Source organism: Halichoeres trimaculatus, unplaced genomic scaffold (assembly GCF_033239565.1).
Source record: "Halichoeres trimaculatus isolate MK-OKI-2021-1 unplaced genomic scaffold, fHalTri1.1 fHalTri1_scaffold_12, whole genome shotgun sequence".
Taxonomy (NCBI): Eukaryota; Metazoa; Chordata; class Actinopteri; order Labriformes; family Labridae; genus Halichoeres; species Halichoeres trimaculatus.
Window position 1 is genome coordinate 29449009 of NW_027437190.1, and position 16153 is coordinate 29465161.

Sequence of the window (16153 nt, forward strand, 5' to 3'; positions counted from 1 at the left end):
GTTGACACCATAATATTTCACCCCCAAAAACACAGAGAAAAAATCTGCGTTTATACGAAAACAGAATTGAAAATACTGTAGTAAGTATGCCAGGCCTGTAGTTGGCGCTGTAACTGTCTTGTCCAGAAGTGGCTTTTGGTAGATCTCCACTGAAGTAGAGCTGAGCCGATCATCTGGTATATTGGCGAATTCTAGGTGCAAAAGCGGTGTAAAAGCGGTGCAACAGATGCGTGTTTCGTTAACAAAAAACAGTCAACAGGAGCACGGATGGCCTAGTGGATAGGTCGTACTCCATGAGGTTAGTCCTTGCGCAGGTGGCCCAGATTCAAATCCACTCTTGCCCTGCTTCCTGCTCTATCCACTGTCCTCTCTACTAACTTCTACTATAATTAAAGGCATAAAAAGCCCCAAAAGTAACTTATAAAAAATAAACTAATAAAAGAAAAAACAGCAGATTCAGCAGCACAAGCACAACATGGTAGTCCGCGATGATGGTACTCTTGTACTGTTGTATGGGCATACGCAAAGTGGAGTGTGACGCCAGTGTTTCCACTGAAAGCGCCGGCTTACTGTTAACCCAGCAACAGTGGGACCAGCATTTAAGAAAAACTCCACTCTGGAGGCCGTTTTCAAAAGTTTGCGATCTAGGTCAGCTAAAACGTCGTCTCCCTGAAAACGAGAGGCCAAAACTCAACAGTACTTTTGCGTTTCACCCTAAAACCTTTTGTCTTGTAAACAGCCCCTAAGGATTTACAGTTTTAAACTGGGTAGAAATGTCTCGGGCTACAATATGAACCTCTTACTAGAAGACTAGAATGTCTAGACTAGACTTCATTGTTGGTTTCAAGATAGTTTTGTGGCTTTTTTGCCATTATGAAAAGAGGTGCTAAGGCTAGAGAGACAGGTAATGTGGGGAAGAGTGAAGAAATCACGTGGCTAATCCTGTCAAACCTCACATTCAAACCTATGACCACCTATGCACATGGATGCTCTCATCTTTAGTGTTATAAGTGTCTAGAACTAAAGAGAACAGGTGATTTTACCTCTTTGAGGTGGTCTGCGCTTCCCCAGGAGGCTGACCGCTGGTGAGGACTTCCCTGTTCTGCTCCCTCATCAATCCAGAGACCTGGAGTCTGAAACAAAAAAACAAATTTAACATTGTTAGGTGGTGTAATGTGCATTCATAATTGGTTTTTATACTTGTAGTCATATATACTGAAGGCACATAACGCAAATTTAGTCATTTCAAATGCTAAGATTGCCTAATAGGGAGGTCACATACTTTTTATCAAAACATTTTTAAAAATCATGATGGGTGTCTCAAGAAAAACAAAATTGGTGTTTTTAAAAAAAAAGAAATTTTAAACACCAAGAAAAAAGCAAGGTGAGGTAGTTAGAAATGGATTAAAAGGCTAAAAAGTAAGTTGGGTTTTAAAATCAGTGTCAGAGTGAGACCTCTTTGCTCTTGTTAGGTTTTTGGAATTAGGGTTAGAGTGAGTGCTCTCGACGCTGTGTACTCTCTTGGCTTATCTTTGAGGTTTCCTTGTTTTCTTGTTCGCTACATCTAATGTTTAAAACAGACAGCAAAAACCGACAAAGCAGGATTCATGGTGTTGATGTTTTTGTGACAAAGTAAAACTGACGTTAGGAAGTTGCAACATGTGTGTCACACTTAATGTTTTTATGAACATGTCTGTGCTTGTATCCTGGTGTATTTTATCACAGCAGCATGACAGTCCAATTTCCAACCCACACATTTCCACGTGAATTCTGAGTAAACACAATGTTGAGCAGGAGAAGAAACGATCAGAAAGCTCACACACCTGTTTCTACTAAATATCACACAGAACACCTAAGAAAGCCTCTGAGTAACATTTGATCCAACTCACTGCCAGGATACTCGAGGTAAAAGCATAATGTCGATATCTGAAGTATAAAATGTTTGAAGAGGCAGCTGAGGAAGACGGGAAGAAAGCTGTAATGAGCGCTGTGTGCTTTAAAGTAAAGCTGAAAATCTGGAATCAATGAAAATGGGGAAAAACAGTCATGAGACACCATCCCTGAGGAAAGAGCCTCAAACAACAGGAAAAATATAAAGTCAGAGCATGTTTGATTGCTTTCATTAGTAAGCCCAGTTAAGATAAATAAATCTCTGGCAGGACTTGAAACTCATGTTTTCGTCTTCCTGCTTAGCTGACGGGTACATTCCAAAATCAACCATCCTTTTAACCAAGCCTCACACAGTTTGAGCAAATAATTACAGAGCCACCAGATAATTTACGGTTACCTGCCAAGAAGACAACCTTGTCAGCCACAGGTGACATTTACAAGGACTTAACTAGCAGCTGTTTCCCACAACCTGGTTTCCCCGCTTTGCCCACATACACAACCGTGGTTTGATGTAATATGTTCAGCACAATACCGAGCCTATACTGGGTCAATGAGTCTACAGAGAGATTTGATGTTGTTAGTACTCCAGTGAGAAAACATCTGAAATACAAAACACTCCCTACTAGAGAGCATAGAGGCAGTCCTGTCTCACTGAGTGTGTCTTTCACATGTCTCGCTACTCCATCAACCAGGAAACAGTTAAGTTATGTAAATATATGCAAAAACAGAAACAGACTGAGGATGTTTCACGGGGTTGTCTGAAACCACATACTTCCCCCTGATTATGCGTATCAACAGTGCCTCTGGTCCTCAAACAAATCCTCAAATATCTGACGTTTAATGGTCAGCACAGTGCTACGAAACATCTTAAATGTCAGTGTCCACACTCTGCCTTATGCCTGACCCCACACAAACAGAAAAAGCTCTATGGCTCTCCAGCTAATGCACAAGCCCTGCCCTATGATATGGAATATCACTCTGTGAATAATGAGGAACACCCGTGAAGCCGTTTACGCTGGATTGCTGGCGCTGGTTCCCCCCAGAAAAGGACAGCGTATTAAATGGGGGCTTGTGCTCTTATACAAGGGACCACTGTGTTTGGCCACACTGGATGGCAGATGTGTAGCTAGCTTTTAGCATTAACATTTTGTGCATGGCCTACGGACTGGGTTGTGCTGTTTGATGCCTCTGCCAAACACTGAGGGACTGAATGCTGCAGCCTAATCTCTTCATGCAGAATGCAGTTTCCTCTGAAAGGGCAGAGAGGCTTTATGGAGTTGTGGACTTAGCTGCTGAGGAAAAACTAAGTTCTCACAGATGTGCTATGACGTCAAGTAGGGCATGCTGCTGACTGCTTGTAACTCTGTGAAATGTGAAACACTTTTATTTGGCAGTGAGTGGTATGTATAGGGCAAGAACCACAGTATTCTACCTTGAGAGGCAAAAGAAAGAAAGATGTTCCAGGAAACCACCCTTCTACAAAACACTGATGTTATATTTAAAAACCATTTTACACCTGATAGTTTCCTAACCTTCATATCTAAAGTCAGTTTTCATTTCAGGAAAAGGCTAACATATCTGAACTCACTGTAAAATTAGCCAGAAAAGCACTCAGAGAGCGCAGACCTCCACTATGTATATTGTGATTGTCAGCAACACTTTAGTCCTACTTTAATGTTATACTTCCTTTCAGCAGACTGTCTGCTACAATTTGGTATTAGTTGCAGGTTTTTACGATAATTTGTTACCTAAAAGTGTTGAAATTATGATGAGCCAGTACATTTTTCATATTCTGGATCTTAGTATCCAGAATATTGCCAGGATCTGGATCATACTTTTACATCTGTTGGAAATTATGGCAACTTTGTCTTGTATTGTTTTGCAAAGCAATCCGATTGTTTATCGTGGAGTTATATACACATATGGTGAAAACAGCCCTATATCACAATAATAAAGAATCCTTAAAAAAAGTTCTGGATCCAGACGGTGATCCGGATCACCTCCAAAATTTAATCACTTCTTCCTTATCCCATTTTGAACATTGCCTGAAAATTTCATTAGTTTTTAAGTTATGTTGTTCACAGACAAAGAAATTCTCCCAAAAACAAAACCTCCTTGGCAGGCATAATAACTTGCTATATTCTCTGTGAAGACATCTGAAAGAATTTCACCTTCAGCTCCACACTTGAAAGAGATATAAATCAAAAAGTGAAAATATTTAATTTAAAAGGTTTTATCATGTCACAGGTGTAACATGGTGATCGTGTTGGCTAACTCCATTTGCGATTAAACTCCAAGTTCCCCGCAGGTATCCACGGCAAGACAAGACAGTTAAAACTCCTGCAGGCTAACTTTCTTGATTGACTCTGTTGCCCCTAAAACAAATCCTCTGTCAACAAGAACACCCACCTTTATTTACCTCAGAGGCCTTTTTATCACGCTAGCTCCTGAACTTCCGGCCTGCGCTGTGTGCTTTTCAGACTTGTGTGCCAGGTGTTGTGCCTGATAATGTACTGCTGTGAAGATTAAACCCGGCCTGCAGCTTGCTTCCCATTATGATTCCCACCCAAAGGGTTACATGCAGACAACATCCTCAAGAATCCAGCTCCGTTCCAAAGCAGGAAATAATGACCGGGCTTCAATAGAATCACAGTGGAATTTGTGCGGGTCTGTTTAGATTGCACGCCGAGACATGCGAGCAGAGTGCCACTGCTATCATTTAGAGATGAGGACAACATGCATTGTGATTCGGTAGCTGACGATCTGATATCCTGTGCGAGTCTGAAAACTGAACAAACCACAAAGTGCATATCTCTGAGATGGCATTTTTGTTCCTTGTTGCTTCAAACCTTACTCACCTTAAACAGATAATCCTGCAACCATGTATCACTGTTTTCACTCTCATACTGACAAAATACTTCATTTTACTTCATTCATACAAAAGCAATCATGTTTTTGCTGTTGATGTTATTTCTGTCATCAAACTGCAGTGATAAAATGTGGGTTGTTTATCATTTAAGTTGTTGGGGAATAAAAACTGTATATGATCAGCTACTAAGACTGAATTTAGTGAGTTGCCAAACTACTTGAGTTAGCACTGGACTTACAGTCTTAACTTGTTGGTTTCAACTAAAAAATAGCAAAAAGGTCCCAAAAAAAGTCAAGAATCAGCAAGTGACATTCCTTTCACATTTTTGCAATTTACACCAGCACTTAACAAACCAAATGTGTGGCTGAACCAAACTTGGAAATAGTATTATTTTCCCTTTGCTAAAAGTATTTTAAGTAAAATGGGGAATTAATTTCATGGTATCTGTGGTAGGAAGTTAGGTTTTTTATATTTGGATCCAGGAAAGAGTTGAAAGTTTGAGGAATCTGTCATCAACAGCTTGCAAACCATTTCATAAACCATAAGGAGTAAAAAGTTGGCACAAATGTCTGATCATACAGCCCTATATGAGCATTAATTGTGTGTCTGCATAACGACTTAAACACACAAAACCAAAAGTGAGATTTCTGGCAACAGCAAGCTGTCATTATGGATTTTGGGGAAAGCAGTGTTTGGCAATAATAGAGTAATTTTTAGCTGCTTGCAGAGAGAAGTAGATAAATTACTGTAAGGGTCCCTAAAGGATCTTTTGTTTATGCCACTGGACTATAGTGTGAGGGATTAAGCATGTCCAAAGTGATTCAAAAATAAGCTGGCTAGTTGGTCATTTTCAGATTAAAATAACAGGCTGATGAGTCATTTCCTGTAGATGCAGAAGACAAATATACATTAAATGTACAGCAGCCAGCCTCAAATTACCATGTTCCATGTTCAACGCGAGACAACACAAAGTGTTTGATCAGACTGCCTTTGTCGGTGCTGGTTCTTTGAGGTCGGCTTGGTGTGTCAGGGCCCTAATCTTCATACAGACGTTCTCTGTGTTCTGTAACCACAGGGCCTAGGGCGCACAGACCTATCCCGGAACAGCCATTAGCATATCTATGGGCCCTCTGCTCCTCAACTCCCACACAAAAGGCAGGCGGGCCGTGCATCCACGAGGGCCAGGTGGTAAGCAGTGGGATTTCTCCCCGCCTCAGCTTTAGCCTGGGGGACAGGTGCAAACAACTTCACCTCCATGTGAGGCTACATTACAGCTCAAAGGAGAGGCCGTCTTGAACTTGTGCAAAGCACAACAAAAGAGGCCAGGGACCTTTTGTCTGCTGCTCTTTGCTGTTGTTTTCTTATAAAAGAGCTGGGCCCAGGCATTGCTTGTTAACAGGAAGTGGTCTCTGGCTATCCTTGGGGGAGTCTGTGCATTTAATCGCTCAAGGACTGTCAAGAGTGTCACTCTCTCCCACATCATTACAACACAGCCAAATGTTTTCCATCTCATATTTCCACAGCACTGACGGTCATAAATCTCTCAAGTGGATTTTCATTCTGCTCTGCCTTCAATCAGAACTTTACTTCTAATGTCTGCAAAACCCAGTCGAGGCCAGGTCTCTGTATAACAGACAAATAACACAATGTAGCCTACAGACACTGTGTCTATGTGCCAAGACATTTTTCTGCAATAACATTTTCAAGACCTGATTTTTATCAAAATTGATTTTCCATATTCCTCCAAACTTTCCGGGGCTGCACAGGAACCCTGCAATCAGAGATGTTTACTCTGCATACAGCCACTTGAAGAATTCTTGCAAGTCCCTCCCACCACTTCCTCAGCCTAAACACAAAGAAATGCGAGGCAAATGAGGGGTTAAAGGATGGAGCCCATGTAAATGAAGCTTGGCGGTCCCCATTCACACACATGAAAGGCTATTGTAGGCAAAGCGGGGAAGGTCCATGTCATGACCATACTATATTTCTTTAAATGCAAAACTTCAACAAACTTTAAAATGACTCTTTGGTTAAGCTGTATGGATATCAGAGTTGTGGGTTATGATGTGTGGCTGCTGTCTTAGCTGAAATATTAAATCCGTACATTGTGTAATGAAGTGTTATAATGAAAAAAAGAAGGCGGTGGCAGGAGATTCTGCCAAGAGCTGCCAGATTAGCTTGTTATTGTGTCACTTTCACCAGGCACTATAACAGAAACCAACAATTAGTCAATTATCTACCACCACATGTTGCTACGAAAAGGTAAAAGTGGGTGTTTCATTTGGGTGTTTACCAGACATTATGTCTTAAAATAGTCTGAAACCTTCTACTAACATGACGTCTGGAGGGTATTTGTGATTTTCTAAATCTAACTAGCCGAACTTAATGTGGACCATATTGGTTCAGTTCATTCCAGCTCATGATTATTCAAACACACCTGCTCTTTAGACTGAAAAATCACTTAAAACCCCTCCAGGTCCAGACTTATTCAGAAGTTTTTGGTTTTCTTGAGGCACTGCAACATGGGATACTCGCAAAAGTTAAGAAACAAGAACCAATAATCAACAACTCTGGAACCAAATCAGAGAGTTTGAACACCCAGGGCTGAGTGCACCAGTTGGGTGTAAGTAAAGTTGCTCATGTCTCTTCTGATGGGCCTAGCTACAACCAAATCTTTAACCAGAACTCTCTTACTTGTTGAATTTGTGCTGTGTCTCAAACATGCACGTTTATGTGAACATTTGCTGAAGCTTTTAATGGGGGAACCTGGAACATATTTCATCAAAACTTTCATTGTAAAGCAGCGTAATCATTAACTTGGTGAGAACTTCCTCACTTTCAAAACACTGAACATCACCTACAACTTGGCGCTGATCAGCGATTGATTCACCATATGAAATCAAAACTTAAAATGACTTTTATCTTTACAAGACTTGCAGACTTACACCTGTTCCGTGTAAGTAAAAGTTACACCCAGGTGAAACTCAAACTGAGCTCAAGTCTAACTGTGCACAGGGCTTTAGGTCGGTTTTTACTTTCAGCAATAAGTCAGGACACCAATATCTTAGGGATCCCCATGTATTATCTTAAGGTTACCTTGGTGAATGGAAGCAAAGAACTGAGACAGACTAGCCCCTCCTCCTACTATGCAAATCTACCACTAGGATTGGGAATTGATCAAATTTTATCAAAACCGATGCCCTTATCAATTCTGCTTATCGATCTGATTCTTTATCAATTCCCTTATCAATCCATGTTGTGAATTTTCTTGGTACAAAAAGCAGCTTTACAGGTTTTCTGTGTCAACAACATTGAATGAGTTTGCACTGTAAGGGAATAAACTGTAATTGGTCCCTGAGTCTGGATATTTCGGGCATAATTATACAGAAACAGGTAAAAATTGCACACAATGTGACGTTGATGTACTGTGTTGTAATATATTAATAATTTAAGTAGGCCATCTAGTGTCTCAAAGTGGTTATAGCAATAGTTTAAGTTGTTGGGAAGCTTTCCGTAGTTATGAAGTCAGCCATGAGCCTTTCAATTGCCTGTTAGCTTTTGACATTTGAAATTCTCTGTATTTTTTACAAAGAGTTGATGTGATATGTTTCTGTGATGAAAGTTGAAATTCTATTCTGAAGCTGAAGTTATATTGATGTATGCTAACTGCTAGCATATCAATGCAGTTTCCCATGTATGTTAGCATCAAGCTTGCACTATTTTGTTATTTTGGTGAATAAGGTGATTTACACCATTTTCGAATGTACTGAATATGAATCTCCTGAGAGAGTAATGTACATTTCTTTATGAAGTCAGTTCTTCAGTAAAACTTCAAGCTGAAAATCCTGAATTAGAGTTTTCTTGGGAAAGGTTATCCAACTGCTAAGCTAAGATAGCTGCAGCAGACTAGTCGATGTAAGGCCTGGCAGCTCCAGCACAATGTAAAGAATTGATAAGGGAATTGGTAAGCACAAAGGCTAACTGTATCGATGGATTGGAACATTTCTTATCGATTCTCAACAGGAACTGGTTTTCGATTCCCACAACCATTATTACATAGTCCGCCCCTGATCAACCCTACAGCCATGAGAGTGTGTTTCCTGAACGGGTTGTACCTGTGTGGCTTTGTCTTTCATACACGAAGGATAGGGTCCATGGGAGTCCCGAGGCCACTGCCCGGTAAGGTATGGACCTGTGATGGCGTCAAGAGATGACGTCCGTCGGATGGCGCTGGAGCTCCGAACTTGTAACTTGGACCTTTCTGCTGTGAATTGGACAAGCATCAAGAAATTAGACTAGAGGCGCATGAACATGCATACACACCCATTACAGCATCACTAACAAGTGAGCAATAATACCTGAGTCCCCTGAGGCAATTTGACATTTGATGTGACAACTAAGCCGATGGTGACGCGACAGCAAAACCATAATACAGCCCTAAACCATCTGAACCCAAAGACTGGAGGGAATATTTTAAGTATAAAAAACTCTTCATGGTTTGAATATTTTATCTGAAATTTAAAACACGGTTGCTTTATTAAAATATTAGGTTTCCATGCTTTTCTCAGATATATGTAGTTGTCACCTTACCAAAAAGAAAATAAAATTATAATTTAGCTTATGACTCTCTTTACTGCAACACTTTGTAATAGGACAAGGCCTTTCCTGGCAACCCCCTCTTGTTTTCTAAGAGTGCACCATTTTTATAATCTCCTAAGTATAAGTGCAGGGCAGAAAGCAGGCTTGAGAGCTAAGGCCTGAAGCAAATGTAAATGACTGAGAAGGAGTATCTGATGTTATGAGAGCAGTCTGCTGTGAGCCAGAGCAGTTAAGCATACACCACCCACATAAGAACTCATAAACAACCACAACACAATGCACATCAATACTGCCTGCATCCACTCAACATTCCTGCAGAGACACGCTGTAAAGCAAAAGACAGAGAGGAAAACAAAAACGCAGGAGACATAAGCTTGAGGAAAGCATGAGACTGCAGGAAAATCTGGGTTACATTTTTTAGCCTCCATTACACTTAGTATGAATTCTTCTTCGCCTCTTTATAAGCGTATAAAAGGCTGAATAAATGAATGTCATGATAGTCAGGAAGCATGCTCATTTACTCTCTTCCTCATCTGTGCAGGCCAAGACAGAGGCCTTTCTAATGTGAACACACAAACTAACACACACAGACCAAACTATCAACATGAGGCACCCCTCTCCTAGCAGAACTACACAGCCATTCATTGTTGTTCTTTGTCTGTAGAATACACAAGCCTACCCACCCAAAGGTATTGCCTAAGTAAGCTTACTGGGCTACAGTAAAATTCCCTGAAGCATTGCAGACAAAGGAAGCAGGCTAAATTTCCATCAATATTGATATAGGCCAAGCCAGTGCTCTCAGAACTGGGACTGTGGTTATTTTCCATGGTCTCCCCCACTAAAATAATCTCCTGATGAGAAAAAAAGAAACAGTGTGAAAGAAGCCAAGACATCAAAGCCGTCCCATGTGCTGAGTGAGAGGTTTACGTGATTTTTAAAAGTAAGATTTTTAAGTTGAAATAAAAAAAAATCTTTCAGCAAACTGTAAAAGGTCTCTCTGCCCTTTCCAGGAATAAATGGTGGTTTATTAACTGTAGAGTAAAGGCACATGTGAAAACAAACATGTGGTCCGAATCAGTTAACCATAGCAGAAAGGTTTCCTGTAGATTTCCACAAGGCTGAAAGGAAAATCACAATTTGTGTAAACTTATGACACAGTCTCAGATAGTCCCAAGAGAAAAATCACAGGTTTTGTTACAAAGAACCTAACTCTGGTGATACTTGTGTGTCACATCACTGACATACAGAATAAGCAGTAAAAGCACTGTTCCATGCTGACCAAAACAACATGGTTAAATGCCAATAGATAGGTCAGCTGTAGTATTATATATTTTCATTTTAGATGCTCCAATGCAAAAACAACCCATGTAGGATAAAGATATTGTGCCTAGTTTGCCCAGCAGCTCTGACATTTAGTTTACAATACTCTCTGCACTGTCAGCAACACATGCACCAGAGCAACAGAGCTAAGCAGAGATTGTTTTGCACCAGAACTGGTGCTTTGCAAGTGTGTGAGCAATGCTTGTAGAAATTAATGGGTTTTTTAAAGTTTCACAATACTATCAGCGTCATTGGCAAATATGAACATTTCTGCTGATATGCACAGTCAATAAGGTGACACATTAATTATACCCAAACAATGACAGCTTATGTGTGCCAACAACAAGTCTCAGCAATAACTACTTGGTAATGTTGTAGCATCAGCACCAGCAAATTCTGTTTATTTGTTGCCCTGTAGGTTGAAGCTGGTCATCGTCATCTTTGTATTTGGAGTGTAACATTACTTTGTATGGTTCATTTGTTGGTCATGGACACCAAACTGGTTTTGCCTTCAGCGATATTTACTATTTTTGCTTCTGTGTTTGTCTGGAGATCCTACATGTAACCATGGCTGCATTGTTCACCTGTGAAATCAGCTGTTAGCAGCCTGTAGCATGTCAATGCTAACTGGTGCAAGGCCTGATGTTTCCCCACAAGGTGAGGAGAAGGAGGTGAGGACAGCGTGCTGGCTCTCAGACTACGTGGACCTGTCGTCCATCCATCATTATTGGGAACGTAAGATCTATCTCCAATAAGATGGATGAGCTAGCCATGCTAACCCAGCAACAGAGGGATTACCAGAAGGCAGAGTAGCATCATGCTATTCAAAGACATAGCTAACGGAGCTAACACTGGACATGGATGCTACATTGGAAGAACTTCACCTGCTGTGAGCAGACAGGATCCAGGAGACAGAGACTGAACAGACTGCTGAAGAAGCTCAGTCCTGGACCCTGTGGAGGTGGAGACTGGCTGAACTGGACAGTGATGGACAAGCTGTCATCACCTATTTTCTTATGGACCTTTTTGCACTTTCTATACACTTTCTTACTTTGGTTTTCTTGTATTGTTGCTGACTCCTCCTGAATTTCCCCTCGGGATAAATAAAGTATTTTCTATTCTGTTCTATTCTATTTGTATGCCTAGTTATATGTTACAACAGAAATATAGCAGCAATCATCAAAAGGTAAAGAAGCTAACTCCACTGGCTAATGATATCCTAAGAAAAAGGTCCTAAGACATTAGTATCACTATGGGTCAAAATAAGTATGAAAGCATATGTATCCAATATCGGCAAAAATAACCCATGCCAATGTCCAATTTGAGTGGAACTACTGTAATAATGCTAAAATTACTTCCTTGTTTAACTTATTTTAAAAAGTAGGGGAATGTAGATATAATAATGCAACTTGTATGATTACATATTTTGTAAATACTTACGATACTAAGCCTCTATGACTGATCATGCACTGTAATAAGAGAATCCCTTGTACGAGTAGGCCACCCCACATATCCTTTTTTTAATGATGTCACATCTAAGTGCTCAAACTATTACAGAGAAAATGACAAGCTGTAATTTCAGCAAGGACTGTTTTTCATTTATCATAGACGATGAATGATGATATTAAATCCGGGTCGAGCTCTTTAAATGTTTTGAGTTACAGCATCTGTTCCTCGGCTGCTCAGGAAATGGGGTGTTAGCATTATTAGCATCACTCAACAAGTCCAGTGGGTTCCTCCCACCACAAGCTGGACTGGTCTTTTTAGAGTGTGTGTAGATGAATGAAGAAAGCATGCTCAAAGTGTTAACTATTCCAGCTTTCATAGCTAAAGAAGTAAGGAGTGAGCAAGTGAAGATTCAGACATAGCAGTCGGTAATGCGCATGCCGAATGATAAAACTACAGAAAAATAAAGCACAGTGCACGGATTTGGACACACGGTCATTTTCACATTTGGTCCTACTCTGCAGTTTGAATGGATGACAATGAAGCAGGCCGGTTTCAGCACAGCTGGCACTTTGTCAGAGAGTGGGACTTTCATTGTTGGGACAGTGTGGTAAGTGAATGATGTCATGTTGGTGAACCAAAAGGACATGATGCCGAATATAAAGCTCTCTTCTCTGGGCTATGATATGAACTTTTATAGCACCACTGCAGCCATTCCCTGTGTTGATTTGTCTGGCTCTAACAGTAATGGTACTGTAAGGCACTTTGGAACTAATTTCTCACCAAATGGCAAGTATTATGTCTGTGAGTGGGTTCAAAGTACTACAATGAATGTGAAATTACAAAGAGCAAAGCCTTCTACTTCAGTTGAATCAAGCTGGGCTGGAGTGAGGAAAGATGACTGATTCATGCTCACATTTTGTTTTCTTTCTGAGAGCTGTGTGACAATCAGTATTTTTTAACTGCTACTAGCTCACAGCCCCACACTGATATGATCATGGCTGTTATGAGGCCTCTCATGCCTGTTAAGACTTTGAGGTCACAGTAATGAACGAGGTTCAAGTCTCCATCATCACCACTGACATGGGACACTGGTCTGGGTTAGAGGTTAGTCTCTTTCAGAGGACTGAGGTATGCGTGGCATGCCACTGGGGTGGGAAATCAAAACCAAGGGCTAGCCAAACACCGGTGAAATTCGTTGTGCCTGGCAAGTCTGCCTGCTCAGTTGTTGTGGAACAGACTTCGTTTCCTGCCTTGCATGGTACACTGGTCAAGGTTGGAGGTCATCTCATTCAAAGAACTGAGGAATGCGAAGCACGTCACAACTCCACAATAACCACCATGCTGTCTGAGACAAGAGGGCTGCCAGTTTGGCTAAAGGTAGGAGGGAGAAGCTGTTAAATGTGACTAATGAAGGTAGCATCTGTCCAGTTGTGTAGCGTGTGGCAATGTGTGACTTAATCTCATTAAGCACAGAACAGTGTCATGGTAAGAACACCCAGTGCTTTTCATGGGAACTGGTGCAGAGGCACAACTACACACTGAGGTTAGCAGATCTAGAGATTCTTTTTGTTTCCACATACTGAAGAGACAGGCTGTTTTCAGACACAACCATATCTGAGTGTGCCTCAAACACTTGCTAGATAGTGTGTGTGCGTGTGTTTTCTACATAAAAACACAGGGCGTACTGAGAAAAACAGCAAGAAAGTGCAGCCCTGGCCTACAGAAGGATACTGCTACTAGTCTTAAAAACCAGGCTTAGTGTCGATATTTGGCAGGAGAAGCTGTCACATAAAGTCGACCCACTAAAACACTGTGAGATACACACTCAGAGCTGCGTGGGCCCCTCATGTCCTCCTTCAGATCACTTCCAGAGAGCAGCTGAGTTTGACATGAAACGACATAGCACTTGTCTCTGTTAGCCATGTGCAGGGCACCATAGTGAGACTCAGCATATGTTCAGAATATGACGAGTTGTCTATGCTGTATGTAATGAGGGGAGTGAGAACAGGCAACACCTGACTACATTAGCTCAGCACTGCTTCTGCTGGGACTGACGTGGCTGCTTTTACAACTGAAAGCATGTCTTTCTGCCAATTCTCTCCTCCCCCTCTCTCCTGTCAAAAGTCCATATGAAATAAGAGATCCAATAGTGCACTCTATTCCTTTTATGAGTGTTTGATTGTGTGGTTTGACAATGGGCTAAAAGGTGAAAGCATAAACCCACTGCAAATGAGGAGCTAGTGTTGCCCCAGGCCCGCAAAATGCCCCCCTCTTCAACATATTTCACCTATTTTCTGTGTACTGTCATTTTCAAATAAAATCTCATAACTGTTTACCAGTCAGTGTTATCAACACAGGTGCAATGGCAATGTAAGAGTTGTGATCAAGACATTGTGGCTAGGTGTTTCATGCCCTAAAATCATCAGACACCAGATGGTTCTGAGGCTTTTTGTATATCAAAACTAAACCTGGGCAGGAAACACTCCAAAAACTGCAGTTTTTAACTGAAAAAACTGCCACTGATCTAAAGTGCATTCTTCCCCCTCTATGTGTGCCTAATGTGTGATTTTAAGAGATAAATAGTTAATACATTACCCTTCTGTGATCAACCCTGTGCCAAAACTACAAAGATATCACATTATATGTGTTAAATGTAATAACTTAATAGTAAAACTCCATAATATTTACTTTAACAAGACATCCAATACTCAAACTGGCTGCACTATACTGTTCCTTTATCAGCACTGAGATTTTTGTACACATCATCTCTCACAGTCCTGCACAACTTTTCATAAAACCTTATATTATAATATGATTGATTTTAGTCATTTTCTCCTCTGTCCATTCAATATCCATGAGAATAGAATGATTCCAGTTTAATAGTTTACTTGTATTGCACCAAAATCACAGAGAAAAAATCCTCACATGTGCAAACCAACTTGGTAATTGTCAGACACTGCACCTTGATCTAGCATTATTTTGGTTTATGTAATACAAAACGGTTGAAAATGAGCGATTTACCTCTGGAAACTGGAGAGTCTGGGGGACAGGAGGAGTCCTTATTTTCAGGGGACAGTCTTTGCTTAGCGTTTGCACTTCCTGAACTGAGTGTTGGGCTTGAAGGGGGACTGGAGCCCCGGCTGGTCGTAGCTCCTCCATGGAAAGTCTGCACCCGCGTCGGGCTGCTCTGTCCCGCACGCAGGAGCTGGTAGGGCACGGTGGCACGGATGGGGTGCAAACGGCAGCTGCTGCTGTTGTTGAACGAGCCAGGGGAGCCCGCATTGCTGCGTCTAACTCTCGGCTGCTGAAGTGAGTTACTGGGGGCTGACATCCTCCGAAACTGGCTGCAGTTCCTATTGCAGTGAGAAAGACGTACTGCTTTTCTCTAGGCGGAGGTGGTGGGGGTGAACCGTAAGATAAACATTAGCTGGTTAGCAAAAGAAACTCAAAAACGTTAGCTTCCTTTTTAAAAACTGTTCGACTCGTGTGCTCGAGGGGACAAAAAACCTTCAATTCGCGTTGTTTGTAGATAACTTACCTTAAAGATACCAATACATGTCGGTAAACGCTGAAACCGTTTCACAAATAACTTTAGAAGTTGTTTTTATACTTCTTGAAAGGTTTAATTCTTGTTCTCCAGCTCTCACTCTGGTTCTCCCATCATGTCCACTCTGTCTAAATGACAGTTGTTTCGGCCAGACTACTGGCTGGTGCGTGTGGGCGGGCTACGCTCATCGCTTCTGCGCTTGTGATTGGCTACAGTCTTCTTACAGTACCACTGCTGATTGGTTGAAGTGGGAATAAGGATAGTACTTTTATCCAATCAGGACTGAAACGTGATACTTCTAGGGGTAAAGTTTTTAGTGAAAATGAAGACGTGAAGAGTAAACGCTCGTCTTATTATATCCAGCAGGTATGGGAGCCCGTTTACACCAGGTATTTTATTTTATTTTATTTTATTTTTACCTGGCAGAAACGGGCTTCCATAAGTACACATCTTAAAAAAAACAAATAAATAAACTTAGA

General features: G+C 41.1%; 1 protein-coding gene across 4 annotated transcripts in view; it reads right to left on the bottom strand.

Moving 5' to 3' along the window:
* Positions 1-15816, bottom strand: part of glcci1b (glucocorticoid induced 1b) — a 28473-nt gene extending 12657 nt beyond the window's left edge. For 2 of the 4 annotated variants that reach the window (XM_074682897.1, XM_074682895.1), the window contains exons 1-4: positions 15666-15816; positions 15149-15480; positions 8875-9023; positions 1044-1133 (exon numbers count right to left, since the gene is read on the bottom strand). In XM_074682897.1, coding sequence (XP_074538998.1) covers positions 1044-1133; positions 8875-9023; positions 15149-15458 — 549 coding nt within the window. In that variant the 5' untranslated portion in view covers positions 15459-15480; positions 15666-15816. Of the gene's footprint in view, positions 1-1043; positions 1134-8874; positions 9024-15148; positions 15513-15665 lie in introns of all 4 variants that reach the window. The other 2 variants (XM_074682899.1, XM_074682896.1) reach the window with 2 other exon arrangements.
* Positions 15817-16153: the final 337 nt, after the last annotated feature.